This window comes from Ylistrum balloti, unplaced genomic scaffold (genome assembly GCF_031769215.1).
Source record: "Ylistrum balloti isolate Yb309-2 unplaced genomic scaffold, AGI_CSIRO_Ybal_v1 Utg369990, whole genome shotgun sequence".
Taxonomy (NCBI): domain Eukaryota; kingdom Metazoa; phylum Mollusca; class Bivalvia; order Pectinida; family Pectinidae; genus Ylistrum; species Ylistrum balloti.
Window position 1 is genome coordinate 513514 of NW_026782073.1, and position 18946 is coordinate 532459.

Here is an 18946-nt window from a genome sequence, read left to right on the forward strand (position 1 = left end):
CAGCTGATTTGTTTTTGCATGCTGTAATGTCTTTACCTACAGATAACTATGTATATAAATGTGAATATCAATCTTGAAATATGCTAAAATCACATGATATTTATTGATGTTTGGTTAGTATTTAAAATCTTAAAGATCAGTTTTTGGATCTAACCTCTGAATGCATACTGATGTGATAACTATACAATAGATTTGATTTCAAGGTCTTTTTCTTCAATAACCCTTTATTGTACTCTTTCACACTTACTTTTGAAGATCTTTGACCAGATATTAGATGCCTAGAGGTTGGTGACACAGAAACGTCACTAATTAAGAATTGGTAGATAAGTAAAAAAAAAATTTGATCAAGTTTGTATACAATCAAAACGAGTATGAGGAAAGCTTGGTATACCATTAAAGGTTAAATGGCAAATCATTAATGTTTGCCTCATTGTACATTGTAGGTAACACACTTATAATTGTACTCTGGCTGATCTATGTATGTGAATGAACATAACAGGACTACTGTATTTTCCCAATGATTTTGTATTAACATCAAGATTTACATCGTGTGAGTTATAATATCATTAATAATCTGTATTTCCCAAATAGGCAGCTTATATCCATAACCGTGAGGTCAATGATATTCTGTTTTTTTCCATAATTGATACTTAGAATTATAATTGAAATCACTGACAATTTAGGGTCTGATATATATTGTTGAGGTTAATTGAATAACATTACTGTACATTCTACATTGTACATTTACTGCAGAGTCTGAACCAGTTGACTTAATAGTGTAAGTTTTATGTCACCTGTTGGTTAAATATTTGGGAAGAAAACAAGATTTCTTTAAGAAAGCCTTTCTCATTAGGAATCGTTTGGAATGTTTGTACAGAAAATAGATACCAATAACACAGAAATAAAAACAAAAAATGACGCATGCCAGAGAAAGTGAGCAGTTGCACAAATTGCTTTGTCAGTTTTGTTCTTGATGGGAAAATTGAACAACTGTGGAGAAATTTGACTTTCTGTGTTTAACCTCTGTATGGATCAGAAGACCATGTGTTGGTTTTGTACGGTAAATATCAGCATAATTTGATAGTTTTATTATTATGTTTGAAGTGCATTGAAAATAACATTGAAGATTTCTTAGAGCTATATTTTTGTAGCTGTTTATAAAATGTTCAGAATTCCAAATTAGATAATGCTGATTGTCTCCTTCATGGTAAGGCATTTTCTTAACCTGGACAGGTATGTATTCCTTGTCTCACCCTAGGGTTGAGACAGAGGAATTCCCCTGAAAGGACAATAGTTTGACATCGCAGTAACAATTCAGTGACATCAATTCATCAATTAACCTTTCTTATCTATAATGTCATATCAGTGATGCAAAGCACTGTAACAACAAAAAAAACTTTACCTAATAAGGCCAGCAGGGTAAGTGAAAAGTTATCCCCTTGTTGGTGAAATGAGGAGAACTCAACCTTCGGAATAGGATGTTTAACATACAAACACTCAGCAAGCCTTGTCTTGTGTTTGCCAACTTAATTATCTGTTCAAATGGGAGGAGGTTCTCCTATGTCATCACCAAGGGGTTGAATGATTCTGTTAAACTTGTGTTTTAAGTGTTGTGGAAATTGAAGAATATTTACCATGTCAAGGGATTTGAAAAGGTAAGTGAAGTAGATGTTTTTGGATCATGAATGAATAAAAACAGAGGAGCTGGTTTACCATTATATCTATCTGTATACCCAAGTATAGTTAAGGATTGATAATTTACCACCTGGTGTGATAGAAAACAAAATGAAAGTAGAAACTGATTTAAGTGAGAATCAGTTGATGGGTCAAAGATTTATGTCTGGGAGGGTAAGAAATTGATCAGGACTCAAGATAGGCCATTATTTTATGTGTGAAAGAAGGGATTGATTTAAAACCACAGGGAGGATAACTTTTAGAACAAATGACTATATCAGTTTATAAAAACACAAGATGTGATAACAGAAAGGCAATCCTATCATGTTTACCTCACTTGGTAGGCAAATGCTTTACTGGCCATTGAACCTCAGGTGTTTGGAAAACAATAAGCTGATAACTAAGTATAAAATACGTAGCTTTAAGTTTTACTGAAGCACAATGGAGATGGTCAGAAGAAAACTAATATCAACAGTCAGTATCCTTAATGTGGCACAAATAACCCTTCTATGTTAATAGTAGATATTGTGAAATGGGTTTCTTTCTCCAGCTTGATATATACAGAATTAAGTAAAAATTTGAATTATTTGTTAAATATACACTTTAAGGATCAAGATTTTGTAAAAATACAGACATAATTTCATACTGGAAAATTGATCCGAAAAAGATGAAAGTTTGGAAGCTTGATCCCAGTGTCTGCTTAACTGTAAAGGCTTTATGTAGAAACAAAACTACCCTAAACATACAGTTATCTTCAGATTTGTGTATGTGAATTACCTGCTGTATTTCAGTGATACATGTTACAAACAGCTTGCTTCATTTATGTATCTTTGATAACTTGGAGATTAATACATTTAAAGATAGTTTGAAGTGAAATCTTTTAAGATGACCTGGAGTTGAAAGCTTTTTTCAATATGACTTGAAGGTTAACACTTTTAAAGATAGCCTAGGTGAAAACTTTAAGGTAACCTTGAGTGGAAAGCTTTATTTAAGATGACCCTGAGTTGAAAGCTGTACTTTAGATGACCTTATGTTGAAAGCTGAAAGATAGCCTAAAGTGAAAAGTTAAAGATGGCCTTGGGGTAAAAATTGTATACAAAACAGCCAGTAAACAAACACCTTGTTCAAAGGTAGAAGTGGGAGTGACAAAAACTTCAGTACCTTCTCAATCATGAGTTTGCCTGCCTACTAAAACCTTTGTGTTAAGTAACACCAAGGTGAAGAGGCTTTTACATAATGTATGTTGTGCTGCAACTCTCAAGGGAGTACAGAATATATTAACTTGATATAGCTGACTATCTACCACTAAATATTCCTTAAAGTTCATCCTTTTCAGTTTGTTTGCTTTTTAGGACAATTAGATTGACAGTAGCGTCGTTGCTTTTTCTTTCAAGATCATTTGGATGTAAAAGGTATTCATACATGTCACCTGTGATTGGAAGGTCAAAACATGCTAGGCATCGTGGGTAATTTACAGTCACTGAAATGGCAGCTAGGTCAGGTGTGAACTGTCAACATCACAGACAGTGTTCAAGTTCTGCTTTTTAATTTGTGAAATTAATGTAAAATAATCAATTAAAATCTTTGACTTATGTAATACAGGAAGGAAGCCGTTGTTTTCCATTGTAATTTTTAATTTTTGCATGGAAAACAGCTTTATCTTGTTTTTGAAAGCATCTAAAAGGAATGAACATATAAATTACAATGAGATATGTTCTAAGAGCTTTCATTGTTTTGGGAGGTATATGTATTATGTAAAATAAACAGATTGATTTTGTGGTTATTCAGTGTTAAGAACATATAAAGAATTTCTGGTTTACAGAAATAGATATATTTTCGAAATGTTTTATTTGATATATAACATGTTTATAACAACATCTAATTGGAAAATTTCTTAATGTTACTTTATGTTGAGTAGGTTTAGGTGTCTTACACTATAATGGGTGTAACTGTTGTAATTTGTGTGACCAGCATAAACCTGTAAGAAACAAACATTGGAAAAATGCTGAAAAAAGGATGAAAAGTAATCACTCATGCATAAATAGAAGGTGCCAGTGTAAATGAAATGTAAATAGTGCAATGGTGAGATTAGCCCTCTTTGTAGGGGCCTCAGTGCTGGAGTCTGACATCTCATACTAAGTAATGAATAAAGCAGACTTGTATTTAATATTTTGCAGAACTGCTGTCATAGAAAAGTCAAATACATGGTACAAGGATGAAGGAAAGCTCTCTGTCCATATGTGTGAAGAAGGTAAGTAAATCCTAGTGCCAACCTCACCAAAAAGTACAAGGATAAATAACAACCCTGTTGTCAGGCTTCCTGTCAATATACGTAAAGGCTAAATAAATCCTGTTGTCAAATTTCCTGTCAATATATTTAGAAAAATAAATAAACCCTGTTTTCAAACATTATGTAGAAAATAAATAAGCCCCGTTATTAAACTTCCTGTCAGTGTATGTAGATGCTTAATAAACCCTGTTGTCAAACTTCCTGTCAATATGTTTAAATAGTAAATAAGCTATACTGTCACGATGTATGAAGAGTAAATAAGCTATACTGTCACTATGTATAAAGAGGAAATAAGCTATACTGTCACGATGTATAAAGAGTAACTAAGCTATACTGTCACTATGTATGAAGAGTAACTAAGCTATACTGTCACTATGTATGAAGAGTAAATAAGCTATACTGTCACGATGTGTAAAGAGTAAATAAGCTATACTGTCACGATGTATAAAGAGTAAATAAGCTATACTGTCACGATGTATAAAGAGTAAATAAGCTATACTGTCACTATGTATGAAGAGTAAATAAGCTATACTGTCACGATGTATGTATAAGCTATAAGAGTAAATAAGCTATACGATGTGTAAAGAGTAAATGTACTGTAACGATGTATAAAGAGTAAATAAGCTATATACTGTCACGATGTATAAATAGTATACTGTCACTATGTATGAAGAGTAAATAAGCTATACTGTCACGATGTATAAAGAGTAACTAAGCTATACTGTCACGATGTATAAAGAGGAAATAAGCTATGCTGTCACGATGTGTAAAGAGTAAATAAGCTATACTGTAACGATGTATAAAGAGTAAATAAGCTATACTGTCACGATGTATGAAGAGTAAATAAGCTATACTGTCACGATGTATAAATAGTAAATAAGCTATACTGTAACGATGTATAAAGAGTAAATAAGCTATACTGTCACGATGTATAAAGAGTAAATAAGCTATACTGTCAATATGTATGAAGAGTAAATAAGCTATACTGTCACGATGTATAAAGAGTAAATAAGCTATACTGTGACAATGTATAAATAGTAAATAAGCTATACTGTCAGGATGTATAAAGAGGAAATAAGCTATACTGTCACGATGTATAAAGAGTAAATAAGCTATACTGTCACGATGTATAAAGAGGAAATAAGCTATACTGTCACGATGTATAAAGAGTAAATAAGCTATACTGTCAGGATGTATAAAGAGTAAATAAGCTATACTGTAACGATGTATAAAGAGTAAATAAGCTATACTGTCACGATGTATAAAGAGGAAATAAGCTATACTGTCACGATGTATAAAGAGTAAATAAGCTATACTGTCACTATGTATAAAGAGTAAATAAGCTATACTGTTAATATGTATGAAGAGTAAATAAGCTATGCTGTCACGATGTATAAATAGTAAATAAGCTATACTGTCACGATGTATAAAGAGTAAATAAGCTATACTGTCACGATGTATGAAGAGTAAATAAGCTATACTGTCACGATGTATAAATAGTAAATAAGCTATACTGTCACGATGTATAAAGAGTAACTAAGCTATACTGTCACTATGTATGAAGAGTAAATAAGCTATACTGTCAATATGTGTAGAGTAAATAAGCTATACTGTCACGATGTATAGATAGTAAATAAGCTATATTGTCAATATGTATGAAGAGTAAATATGCTATACTGTTAATATGTATGAAGAGTAAATATGCTATACTGTTAATATGTATGAAGAGTAAATATGCTATACTATCACGATGTATAAATAGTAAATAAGCTATACTGTCACGATGTATAAATAGTAAATAAGCTATACTGTCACGATGTATGAAGAGTAAATAAGCTATACTGTCACGATGTATGAAGAGTAAATAAGCTATACTGGCGATATGTATAAAGAGTAATTAAGCTATACTGTCAATATGTGTAGAGTAAATAAGCTATACTGGCGATATGTATAAAGAGTAAATAAGCTATACTGTTAATATGTATATAGTAAATCAGCTGTACTGTCAATATCTGGAGTGTAAAGCTATATATGTGTATATATAAATAGCCTTTTCTTGCTTCTGGTGTGTATAGATTTGATTAAAAAGAATTATAAGCCATGCTGTCAATATGTATATCTAGAAGATATTTCCATTAAACTTGTAAGTTTCCCTCGCATTTAGTGGCCTTTACTAAGTTTAGGTTATTAAATCTGTCGTCAGGAAAAAAAAAAACTCCGATAAATAAATTTTCAGCACCTGTTTCCCAAATACCATCTTTCTTATGTCAGACATTTGGGCCAACATTGGCTATAAAAAATGACAGGATTAAAATTTAACATGTAAACTTTTACTTTAAAAATTCCTTAGCAATCTTTGGTAATATAGATTTGAAAACTCTATACTAAACACTTTGTTGTTGTGTTGAATTTTGTGTAAAAGGCCGATAGTCATTTACAAAGCAAATATCTAGTAATGAGATTTTAACAGCAAAGAAGGATGCCTGTCAGCCATGTATGTTAAATGCAGTTAATGTCCAAAAACACTTAGTTGTGGAATTTATGGAAATTCAATTTGGCAGTAATTGCTAGTTTTTACATTTGTATATAATTGCAACGTAATCAGTTTTCGAAGTTCCCATGTCTGTTGAAAAATAACACTGCACAATAATGACACACATTCACATATTCCTGATTACATAAGTCAGTATAAATAGGGATCTATGGCCTATATTGCATATATCTCTTTCATTGTTTTCAAATTTAATTTTCTAAAAATTACGATATGTAAATAAATGCTTAAACAAGAACACAGCATATTTACCAACAAGTTCAACGGTATGATATTGTTGCTGGTGACTTTGGTGTGTCAACTGAAGGTTTATTATTTACTACTAATCTGAAAAGTGGACATTGTCACAGAATATGACCAACATCTAAAATGGAATAATTGAGAAGGTCTTTCTATTTGAATAATTCTTGTTATTAAAGCTACCAAGAAATCTTGAAGACTCACATGAGATTAACTGACCAATCATATTGTGAAAATTGAACATATTTAGCAAGGAAGCTAGTTATACAGATAAATGATTGTATATCGGTAATGAAACACATCTATGACGAATCTTATTAAAAAAAAATCTGATCAAAAAAACTTTGTTAGAAGAAAGATTGTTTTGAAGTGGATTAGAGTAAGGTATGATGAGGGAAGAGTTATCTGGTACAGAGTGAAAGTCCACAGCTGTTCGGGATATAAATACCTCACACGAGACCTCTATTCATTATCCCCAAGCATTGTGCCCCTCATTACACACAAATCAAGGCCTTTCATGTACCGCCAACAAAAGCAGGTATTCCACATTCATCTCAGAAATCTGGAAAATATTTCAGTTTAGTGTGTTTTGCACTGCTTTACTTTTAAGACTGGGAATTTGTTTCTTAAAGGAAAATGTTGATGGAGATGAAAATGAAAAGGAAATGATTTAAGTTAAGATCAAACAGTCCGTCTCTTTTAACATGTTATAACAAGAAGAGAGTCTGAGTAATTATTATTGGAGAAGATTAAGGTAGGAAATAATTGTATTGTCTCGAATATGATTGTAGCCAGGTGGAAGTGAATTGTTTGTTTTGTATGTGTCAGCAATCTGACGCGAATATAATGGCCGATTAGTAAAATAAAGAGTGAGGATATTCCCTCGCTGTTTCATGTTGTCCATAGGAATCTGACGTGTAGGATCTATTCAGATTAATATGGTATTAATTGCATTATATTGAGATTTTTTAATAAATGTAAAAACACTGTACATTGTAAGTAATATTAACTTTCACGGTGCTGTATTTCGTGTTCAGTTTAGGATGGTGTATTGCTTTTGTTATTGTAATTTTTGTTGTGTTTGCTAACAAACATCTTTTGTGGTAAAATCATCAAATCATTTCTCTTCATACATTGTATATATATCCCTTTGGCGATATGCAGCTTGATAAAAGAAAAAAAAAGTAAAAACTTCTTTGAGTGTTTCTATCAAATCAAAACAACAAGCATTGCCCTTAAACACATCTTGGTAGATGTTATTATTCAAAATAAAGAAAAAAAAAATTAGAATATGGATGCATGATGTTTTTCATTTAACTATGAACACATATGATACATGTCAGTGTGATTGTTGTCTGCCATTCCTTTAGAGGTGAGCACGGCACCACAAGGGGATGCTACTGTACAAGATGGTGAGAGTTGCTGCGCTTGTGGGGGTGCTCGATACAACCTACACTTCAAGGGGCTCTGGTCCAGACAGACACATCCTAAAGGATTCCCTGAGGAAGAAGGTAAGACAAAACTGGGCCAAACTGACCCATCCTAAAGGTTTCCCTGAGGAAGAAGGTAAGGCAACACTGGGTCAAACAGACCTATCCTCAACTATTTCTGTGAGGAAGAAGGTAAGACAACACTGGGTCAAACAGACCTATCCTCAATGATTCCCTGAGGAAGAAGGTAAGGCAACACTGGGTCAAACAGACCTATCCTCAACTATTTCTGTGAGGAAGAAGGTAAGACAAAACTGGGCCAAACATAACCATCCTAAACGATTTCCCTGAGGAAGAAGGTAAAACAACACTGGGACAAACTGACCCATCCTCAAGGATTTCCCTGAGGAAGAAGGTAAAACAACACTGGGCCTAACAGACCTGTCCTAAAGGATTTCTCTGAGAAAGAAGGTAAAACAACACTGGGACAAACTGACCCATCCTCAAGGATTTCCCTGAGGAAGAAGGTAAAACAACACTGGGCCTAACAGACCTGTCCTTAAGGATTTCTCTGAGAAAGAAGGTAAAATAACACTGGGACAAACTGACCCATCCTCAAGGATTTCCCTGAGGAAGAAGGTAAAACAACACTGGGCCTAACAGACCAGTCCTTTATGATTCCCTTAGGAGGAAGGTAATGTCATCCTGTTAAAAACAGATGCACCTTTAAGGATTCCTCAGGAAGATGGCAAGGTCCTATTGAGATTATAATAATCTTAAGATCAACTTCTTGGTGAATCAGCTTACATTAATATATTCAATTGTAGAAATGTCTTTGTACTGTACTGTATCTGTACAGGTAACTTTAACGAGACCAAAGGCACTTTTTTTGGTTTTTTTCGTTATAGAGGTCACAAATACTTAAGGTTTCTTAATCTTATAAAATTCAATAAATTGGAAGTTTTTTGTGGCAAGAGTATCTGCCAGCTTACCCAATCAGTGTTACCAAGCCATAATCCTAACTGGAGTTTTGATAACATTTCCTTCGGTCTTATCAAAGAATCTATAAATAATACGGGAAAAAAACAATAGGGGAAGTTTTAGTGTAACCAGAATAACATCAAAGCTGGTTTAGTATAGTAAAATGGCCAGCTGTGGTAATATGTTAGTCATGGTACCATCTTGGTTGAGACTTGGGGGAGGGGGAAGGTCTGTCAGATTGTCTTGTAGTCTACCTTGTTAGTGCTACACAGCTGACAGCAGACACACCAGGGTCAGGGCATTTCCTTGATTAGCTACTGTTACATGTCAAAGGTCAAGGTAAAAAATAATGGAAAAAAACTAAATTTTTGTAACATTCTACATTAATCTCTTTACTAAGCAAATTTTTGTAATTTTATTGTTTGTATATCAGAGTTAAAACATTTTGATAATTTTTCATTGGGTCAAGTTCACCAAGTGAAATATCACAAAATATTACTGTACAACTAACAAACTTCAAACAGGAAGTTTCCACAGAAATTGGTGTCCTGGAATATTACATATGTTTAGTCCTATAAAATTTATTGTGGATTGTACAGTAGGTTGTGGGTCAACCCTACTGCCAGTAGATAGATTGGGAGAATTATTAGGGGTACAGTGTTGCTGTAGGAGTGTCCATCTATCAAGGTCACTTAAGGTCAAGTTTGTGACAGCCACTTCCTCTAGAATACTGTCAGTGGTGCTGGTATGTTGATGAGATAGTGTATCAAGGCCAACACTTGAGGTCACAGAGTGTATGATGGTGATGGGAAAGTATTTCATGACTGAATGCCCTTCAGGGAGACATTTTTTAAAGGCATACTTTGAGATTTTTTTATGAAATATTTAAGCTGTAACCATGTTAACCTAGATTATACAAGAAGAACTGATGACTGCCAAGTATACTTATAGTTTATAAAAGTTTAAAATATTGCTGGATTTTGTTTTTAAAAAAACATAAAAGTTATAGATATGGTCAGATTTTCTGCTGGCTGTTTTAAGCAAGCTGCTTCAGCTGTTTGATAGCTGTATATTAAGCCTGAGTGGAATGGAAATGAGATGTGCATGATGACCCCAGATGGCTGACACAGGGCCATTTACGCAAAAGTCAAATTACTATTACCTCATAAATAGTGGCTAGACAATAAGAAATATTTTTTATAGCAATCTATCTCCTCCTTCTTGAAGAAACGAGCTCTTATACAAAAGGTGGTGGTAGACTGACATCCAAGTTCTTGAAAGTTATTAAGCAAGGGCCGTCCAAAGCCAGGTGATTCTTCAACAGATAACAGAAGTTGATGAAAACTCACTTCAAAACAGACATTTTGACAATATTTACTGAATGAAATAGTGGGATAATTAAATTCTCTAGAGTGTATCTAGCATAGTACATTTCTGTTTAATATCTGACATAGATTTTGAAAATGGAAAAGTACATGTGGGCATAGTCATTAAACTGTTTAGTTGGCAAACATTTACTTAGAATATAGCCTCACCAAATTGTTCTTGTCAACTGGAAAGTACAACTCTGCCTAATTGGTATATATTTAGACTTAAGTTGGCATAAATTTCTATTTCTGATTTTATACACTTATCATTGCTGAGAATGACTGGGTTTAGTATGGAGGGAGACAGATGTTACTAACATTTTTGGCAAGTTTTAAATAAAATTTGTATAATATTTTTTCAGTTGATTCAGGGTATTAGAGTGTATATTATATAATTTTCGTAGTCAGTTTTTGATTGAAACTTTTTACGGAAACAATTTTTATTTAATTTGTAGACATTGATATTGATGTATAAACTATAATTATTTAAAAGAGATTGTTGAATAGATTTGAAAACCAAATATGTTTGATGTTCAAAATGAGGTTATAAATTACCCTAATTTTTTGTAAAAGAATATCTTTACTTCAAATTACAAGTTACAAAGGTCAAGTTTAAATATACGAAAATGTTTTATCATTAATGTATTAGGGGCGAAAGCCTATGGTTTAGAAAACAGATTGAATAGTCTTGCATGTTATTTTAGTAGACAGAGGTAGATAGTGTAGGCAAAGAGAGCAGGGTCAGTGTCAACCCAGAACAGATCTGTCGTCTGCTAAACCTGCTGATTTTAAACATCATTCAGTCTGTTTGCTGGGTGTGAAATTTGTCTGCTCGAGATATTGATGTTTTTGTATGATTAATTATATTTAATGATGGGTGAAGAATCAGGAAAGATCCCCTGGGTGTAATGGCTAAAATCTCTGGGCGTCCTGTGAACATGTCCGCCAGTCTTCATGAGTGTCGTCTGCTGTTTTCAAACCTGTATAGTAATTTAAGGGTCATTTGGGGTGGCCAACACAAGAGAATAATAATGGATGTGGAGAAGTTATCATTTGTATAAGTCAACCATTCAGCTACAGAGTTAGGCTTTCACTCTGTATAATTTGATATCTTTATGAAATATATTCACAAAGATCTCAATCTAGAACCTTTCCTTTTGGATGCTTTATGAAGGTCATTTCTGCATGTAGTGTGATGATGAAAATCATTATGGTTTATGCTGTTTAATATATACACCAAGATTACCTAGAATTTAGAACATGTGAACATAACTTTTAGAATTAAACTTTGAATGTTGTAGAGGAAAGAGCTGGTGACAGGTACATAAGACGGTGACTGTCAGTCATGAATTTACCAGACAGATTTATGGATTTATTTGGGGATATCATTGTTTTCTCTTTGATTTCTCGATAGGTTTTTTTTTTCATAGAATAATGTTCCTTTCATTAACATTACTATGTTTTCCTTTGTATAAATTGTTCCAAAATAATTCTATGAAAAAAAATTTGAACCAGCACAATTGAATGTAACAATTGTATCAGCTAGAAGTCGTTTGATTTTACCTGACAAGAACTCATATCACTTTCACTACACAATACTGAAAACTTTCTTGTGTGGGTAATTATTAATGACATCTTAAATGATTCCTTTGTGAATGGCAACCTGCCCATGTGTGAGGATCTGCAGAACAGGAAGTACATAATTTACAAACTTCCTGCCTTGCGTTGACAAGTTTGAAATATTTCTGTTGGATGGTCAAATTTTTTGTAATACCTGTCCTAGTACTCTGATAACTCCAGCTTAGAATATCTGCACATGTTTAAAATATCACTTGTTTGGATATTGGGAGTCTGTGCCCAGCTTAACATTCTGAACATATATCTGACATATTCCATCCGTCTCACTACCTTCATTCATTTCCTTCTACAACACTGTTCCATTTTTTGTTACTTTTGGTAAACAAAATCTTAACGGAATTTATTCACAAGGTTACAAGCTGGAAATAGACCAGGAGTCAAGATACAGTTTATCTCGTATGCTACAAATAGAGCTGAAGTTCGATGTAAATTTATAGAAATTGTTGTACCATAGTTCAATATCTAGTAACACTGATACAGTGTACTTTATACACAGGTCTAAAATCTCTTTATACACAGGTCTAAAATCTCTTTGTACACAGGTCTAAAATATTAATCAACGTGGTGACAATTGAGAAGTTTACTAATTTTTTGATGGAAGGGAAAGCCTACGACATATCATCAATTAAAAGGCAATTATGCTAAAGTGTTGATCTTAATTATTGCAATACAGTGAAACTTATCTTATCTGATATGAGAATATACAGACATTCTATGTAATACTGCATAATGCTGATTATTCAACTTTTAGTGAAAAATATGAAATAAATTTTCTATTTTAATATCCCGTCTTATCTGACCAAGATAGTGTGGCTGGATTTTGATTAGATGCCTGTAGGTTTCATTTTACATGTCTTCTTTTAATAGGACTTTGCACTTCTATCAATTCTAAATTTATTTTAAATTTTAAAATATGATAATTTTATTAATAACTACTTAAACTTCATTTTATACGTGTGATGTCCTGCCTGGTTTGTAAATCGTTTTAAAGCAGCTTGGTTATTACAGCGTTGTTCTCATGTATCCGTCATGTTGCTCGAGCTTATCACCTACCCAGATCAAAATAACTGTCACCACTAGATTTAAATCAAGATAACAAGGGAATTAGATGGTTCTGTATATCCTTTCATAAAAACGATGTTTGCTTAAATTTGAGGGATATTATGAAACCTGAGCTGAACATTTGATATTAATTTGAGCCACAAAGTAGCTGCAATGTTGTAAGGGATTGAGTTTCTGAAACGCTTCAGGTTTCTGTATGTGAAATCTTTAAGGATGGTTGGATCAGAATGACAAGGTAGTCACAGTTACGTCTAATATTCACAAATACATACCTCTTTAAAACAGCTCCTTTATCAAACATTATATAACGAGTAAAGGATACACAGCCGTGATTGTAGTGAAGTCAGTGAGAAGTTGTCATATTCATTTTTATATTTTTAATGATAATATCCTTACCCAGTATACAGTATGTCACTATAATACACAGGGTATACAACATTACACGGCCATAAGTCTGTATTACAGTATGGATACAAAATTGATATTGAATTTCCACAATGGATATAAGAACTGTTGATTTCTGCTGAAACAATTTGTTTTTTCATGAAGCACTTAATAAAATATTTTTAAAACTTAAATATCCTTATGAGTATTAGAATATTGCTTACACAAAAGAAGTAATGGACAACAGAATAAAAAGTTAACATTTTGGCTTCTGTCACATAATCCATGTCTGTTAGTATAACATTTGTTTTATCATGAAAATGTTGATTTGAAAGAGAAATACACAGGGCTATTTAGTAATGGTTTTACTTATCCAGTTATATTTCTTTGTTTACTATGATATCTATATCAGTGTGTTTACCATATGTTACAGATGAGTTGGTCCTGATGCATTGGTCACGGTTGGTTGGTGCCAGTCATTCTACAGATTACAGTATCTGGGAATATGGACAACCTGCCACAGAAGGAGTAAAGGAGCTCTGCGAGTTTGGGTCCTCACTCAAACTACAAAAGGAGATGAGGCAAAATGTAAGTCAACATTTAAAGGTTTTTGATGGATGTCATGGTAACAGTCATGATTACTTCTTCAGGTTCCTATAGGACTTACTTTGACCAATGACAATATAAGTGAGGCCTGGGGAGAATGGTCTTGCATGCCCTGTGACCATATAACAGTTCACATTGTTGTGATCATATGTTACATGTTTGTGGTGTCATCTCAATTGTGACATTCACTATATGTAGTGGAATACATATTTTTCTTTCAGACAAATGTACTAATATTCTTAGGTCTTTCTTTTGCTATGGCTGTCCCTGAGGTTAATGGTACAGCTCACACCCTTAACCATGGTATAGTTATGGGAGAGTAAAGCTCACACCCTTAACCATGATATAGCTACGAGAGAGTAAAGCTCACACCCTATACCATGGTATAGCTATGGGAGAGTACAGCTTACATCCTTAACCATGGCATAGCTACAGAAGAGTAAAGATCACACCCTTTACCATGGTATAGCTACGAGAGAGTAAAGTTTACATCCTTAACCATGGTATAGCTACGGGAGAGTAAAGCTCACACCTTTAGCCATGATATAGCTACGGGAGAGTAAAGCTCACACCCTTAACCATGGTATAGCTACGGGAGAGTAAAGCTTACATCATTAACCATGGCATAGCTACGAGAGAGTAAAGCTCACACCCTTAACCATGGTATAGCTACGAGAGAGTAAAGCTCACACCCTTAACCATGGTATAGCTAAGGGAGAGTAAAGCTTACATCATTAACCATGGTATAGCTACAGAAAAGTACAGCTCACACCCCTTACCATGGTATAGCTATGTGAAACCTTTAGACCCTTCCTGAGATTAACAGTAAAGCTCTCACCCTTTAAGATTGCCTCTGAGGTTAACGGTGAATCTCACACCTGGCTGTGATTTGTTGAGTTCCCTCACACTCTCACAATCTAGTTTTATTTAGTTTAGGATCACAGATATTTATTTAAACAAATATTTTGTAAGTATGTGAGATAAATGTTACATATTTACCTGTAACCTAAGTCCTAACGTTTACCTGTGTAATCTTACCGCCTTCCTATGTATGTGGTTTGGCATCACCTATCAAAGGTTGTGACCTCGAACAAAAATCAGGTGAACTTTGTGGTTGGATCTGCTCCTGTAAACAAAGTACATAGAAACCTGCCTAATGATGTGAAAGCTGTTGTAGGAATTGACAGGAACAAGTTACCTGTCGCAGATCACTTCCACATTACGTGTGCTTGTGTTGCTTTGACACCTGGAATGACCACAGCGGACATCATGGTGTATATAGGTAAAATATTCTCATTGCATGTGAAAAAAAATGTTGGCAGCTGAAAGGCTACAGGTAGACATGACAGTTACAGTGCAATTTAATTGGAGTTAAACTGGTGACAAACATTTGTCAGCGTCTATTAAAGGAACGGCATCTATCACCTCGCAGTGGAAGGCTAGGATATTGCTGTAGTGTTCACCAGAAACACACATTCCTCCTATCCCCCTTATACAACATACCTCTCATGTCTTTGAAAAATTTTTATTGGCAGACAAATAACTTTAGTGGGCTCCTTGTCTGATGTAAAATAATGAGACAATGCGTGGATGCATTAGGTGTCCCGAGGCTTAAATCAGACATTAGTCTATGGAAAAGCTGATTTTGTATTCATATAACATTAAAGTATGTGTCATGGTCATCAATTCTATTGAATTAATTAGCATTTAAAGCTCATTTCATGAGGTGGGATTTCAATAATTCTTTTAGTTAAAGATGCACCAGTTATGCATATATTGTAAAGTATTAACTTAAAATATGTATCGAAAATTATGTCAATAACAATATACACTTTGTTTTCAAAATTCTCCTACTGAGGCAAAAAATGTTTACAAAGTTAAAAATAGAACTTTTTAGAATTAAAGTGAGCATATTGTGAACTCCAGATGGAGAGATTTTGAACATAGGGTGTTTTGTCACCTGTAACATATGTTGACCAGCATTGTCCAGCAGCTTCACCAACAGGTGTGGACTCGTCATTTTAAGGATAATTTGAGGATATCCTCTTATCTTTTCACCTGCCAATTTCAGCTAGAACACCAGCATTGCTGTGCAGATATTTTTATTTCTTTCTCCATCAATGACTGGGTCTACCTAATATCAATGCAAATCAGATATTAATCACTCATTAGATATTCTATAGAACCAAAAACAAGATTGTTCCAAACTGTAAGGACTATTTTGTAAGATGTTTGATGTCGGGGTGGTGTTAGGGATGTACTGACTGGCCCTGAACACTGGGCTTGTCCCAGCACTTTGATACAGGGATCTGGGTGGGGATGACAAAGAATGACATGGATTAAAAGTCAGTGGTCTATTGACAGATCTCAGATTGGACTATAGATCAGACAGGTCTACATGGGTAATTACAACAAAAACAAGGTCAGCTAGGGGTCAGATAGGACCCAACTAATCACGGGTGAAATATTGGGCCTTCCCATCCCATTGTGGCGGCTAACCCTACCACATAATACAGATTTGTCAGAATATCACAATAAAGAAAATTTGTCACCAACTTCAAAATGTGGACATGTATCTTTTTATCTCTGAGAATAAAAGTTTTTTATAAAGGAATCTGACCTGTCTCGGCCTGCCTGGGAATCTGTTGTTGCAGAGTTATATACCATGTATGTTGTAAATAAAAACCATTGTATTACAGACGCAGGCTGTTAATATTCATAAAGTTAAATAAAACTGAAAAATTGAACGAGAATACTTAAAAAGTTTCACCAAGGAACTTTCACACGGAAAAATTTAGAATTTTGATCCAATAATAAAATTATACCTTATTGGACAAATTTTTTGTGAATGAAAAGTTGTCCTTATTGTTAAGTAAAATATCTTTCATTTTTGTAGGATGTAGAGACTGGTTATAATGTGTTCCAATTTCACAGATAGTTAAACAAGAGAATGAAACATGTTATTATTGTATTATAAATACTATCAGACTCCCAAGCTGCCATTGTGTGTGTTCACAACGAGTCAGTGATGGCGAGGACCTATTGAGATACTGCCATTTATTGGAAATTGATAACGTCAAATTAAAACTATCTTGTATTGTCTCATAACCCTTGTCTTAACCTTTTCTTACATATTTGATCTCATCTGCATCAGATACGCAATTATTCTTGAGTTTAATGTCATTGTACTGAAAATGTAAAGTTCAGGAGTATATTGATAACAGCTAATTGGAAATTGATCATTCGGGAAAAAGTTTTTCATACTCGGACCACTGTTTGATACTAGATACATACCCAACCTTAAGATCTATTAGGTTTTACTGTCAGTAGGCAATGCAGATTTCAAGTATTTTTTTATCTTAATTTTTGTTTGACCTAACAGCTATTTTTGATTAATGACAACATTTTTGAATAAACCACTTTCGGTTAAAATTTGCAAGCAATTTCCGTATGCTGTCAGAAATAAACTCAATTTAATCGATGATTTTAAATTAAAGTGAATATGTGATAGAATTAAGCAATTAAACATAGATTATCAGAACATTACGTGTTATTTAAAGAGTAATTTAGTTTTCAAAACGGTAAAGTATCAATTACTGTATTTAAACGAAACTTTAAGTGAATTTTCAACCATTCAGCAGTAAAAAGTAAGCAGATATTTCCAATGCCTATTAAGAAATGTTCAGAATCAGAGTTTTTGTGTAATCATTTCACTGCTTCTAGACATGTATATTTTAAGTGAATTACTTACCACAAAAAAATAAAAGAAACACAGATATAGTTTAAACAAGCATGTTGCCATGGATATTTGTTGCAGCAGAAATGTATATCTTGGAAAAACAAAAAAAAGGTTATTTGTACAAATTATAAAGATTCAGTGTGGAGATTTTTACAGCTTTAGTTTGCAGGATACAAATATCTAGCTGGCATTTATATGTGAAATAAATTAGTCAAAGGAAAACAGATATAAGGAACAGGAAACACAAGATTCTATACAGAACATAAAAACATATAAGTATTATTTTAGGACATACTCATATGTAAGTATAATTTTATACAGGAAATGTATCAGTATAGAGAAAGTATAGATGTGTTATCTATTTGATGCCTTCATTTAGGATCAAACTCGAGAATCAGACCTTTCGCTTAGTTGTCTTATACTCAACAGATTGAGCCATAGAGACTGAAATCTTTTATAGACCGATCAAGTTCAAAGTTGATTTGTGAAGCAGTATTTGTTTTTCAATGAAGATTCAAGTTTATAATAGTCCTTGTGACACTGTTTATGAAAACATAAGTTTTCCTGATTACTTTTGGAGATAAAAGTTTTATCTAATTTCTCTGATCTGATTTTAATCCTGTTTTTGAGATGTTTATTTACTTGTATAGATTATCTTGTAAAATTGACCTTCACACCGCTGGTGTCGACCTTCACACTGCTGGTGTCGACCTTCACGGTGCTGGTGTCGACATTCATGTTGCTGGTGTCGACCTTCACACTGCTGGTGTCGACCTTCACACTGCTGGTGTTGACCTTCACGGTGCTGGTGTCGACATTCATGTTGCTGGTGTTGACCTTCACACTGCTGGTGTCGACCTTCACACTGCTGATGTTGACCTTCACACTGCTGGTGTCAACCTTCACACTGCTAATGTTGACCTTCACACTGCTGGTGTTGACCTTCACACTGCTGGTGATGGTTATTACTTCAGTCTTCATTTT

General features: G+C 33.7%; 1 protein-coding gene across 1 annotated transcript in view; it reads left to right on the forward strand.

Annotated features, from left to right (window-relative positions):
- Positions 1–18946, forward strand: part of LOC132547941 (spondin-1-like) — an 89417-nt gene that overhangs the window by 54425 nt on the left and 16046 nt on the right. Inside the window, exons 4-6 of the mRNA XM_060211750.1 lie at positions 3852–3925; positions 8126–8266; positions 14051–14205. Coding sequence (XP_060067733.1) covers positions 3852–3925; positions 8126–8266; positions 14051–14205 — 370 coding nt within the window. The remainder of the gene's footprint in view (positions 1–3851; positions 3926–8125; positions 8267–14050; positions 14206–18946) is intronic.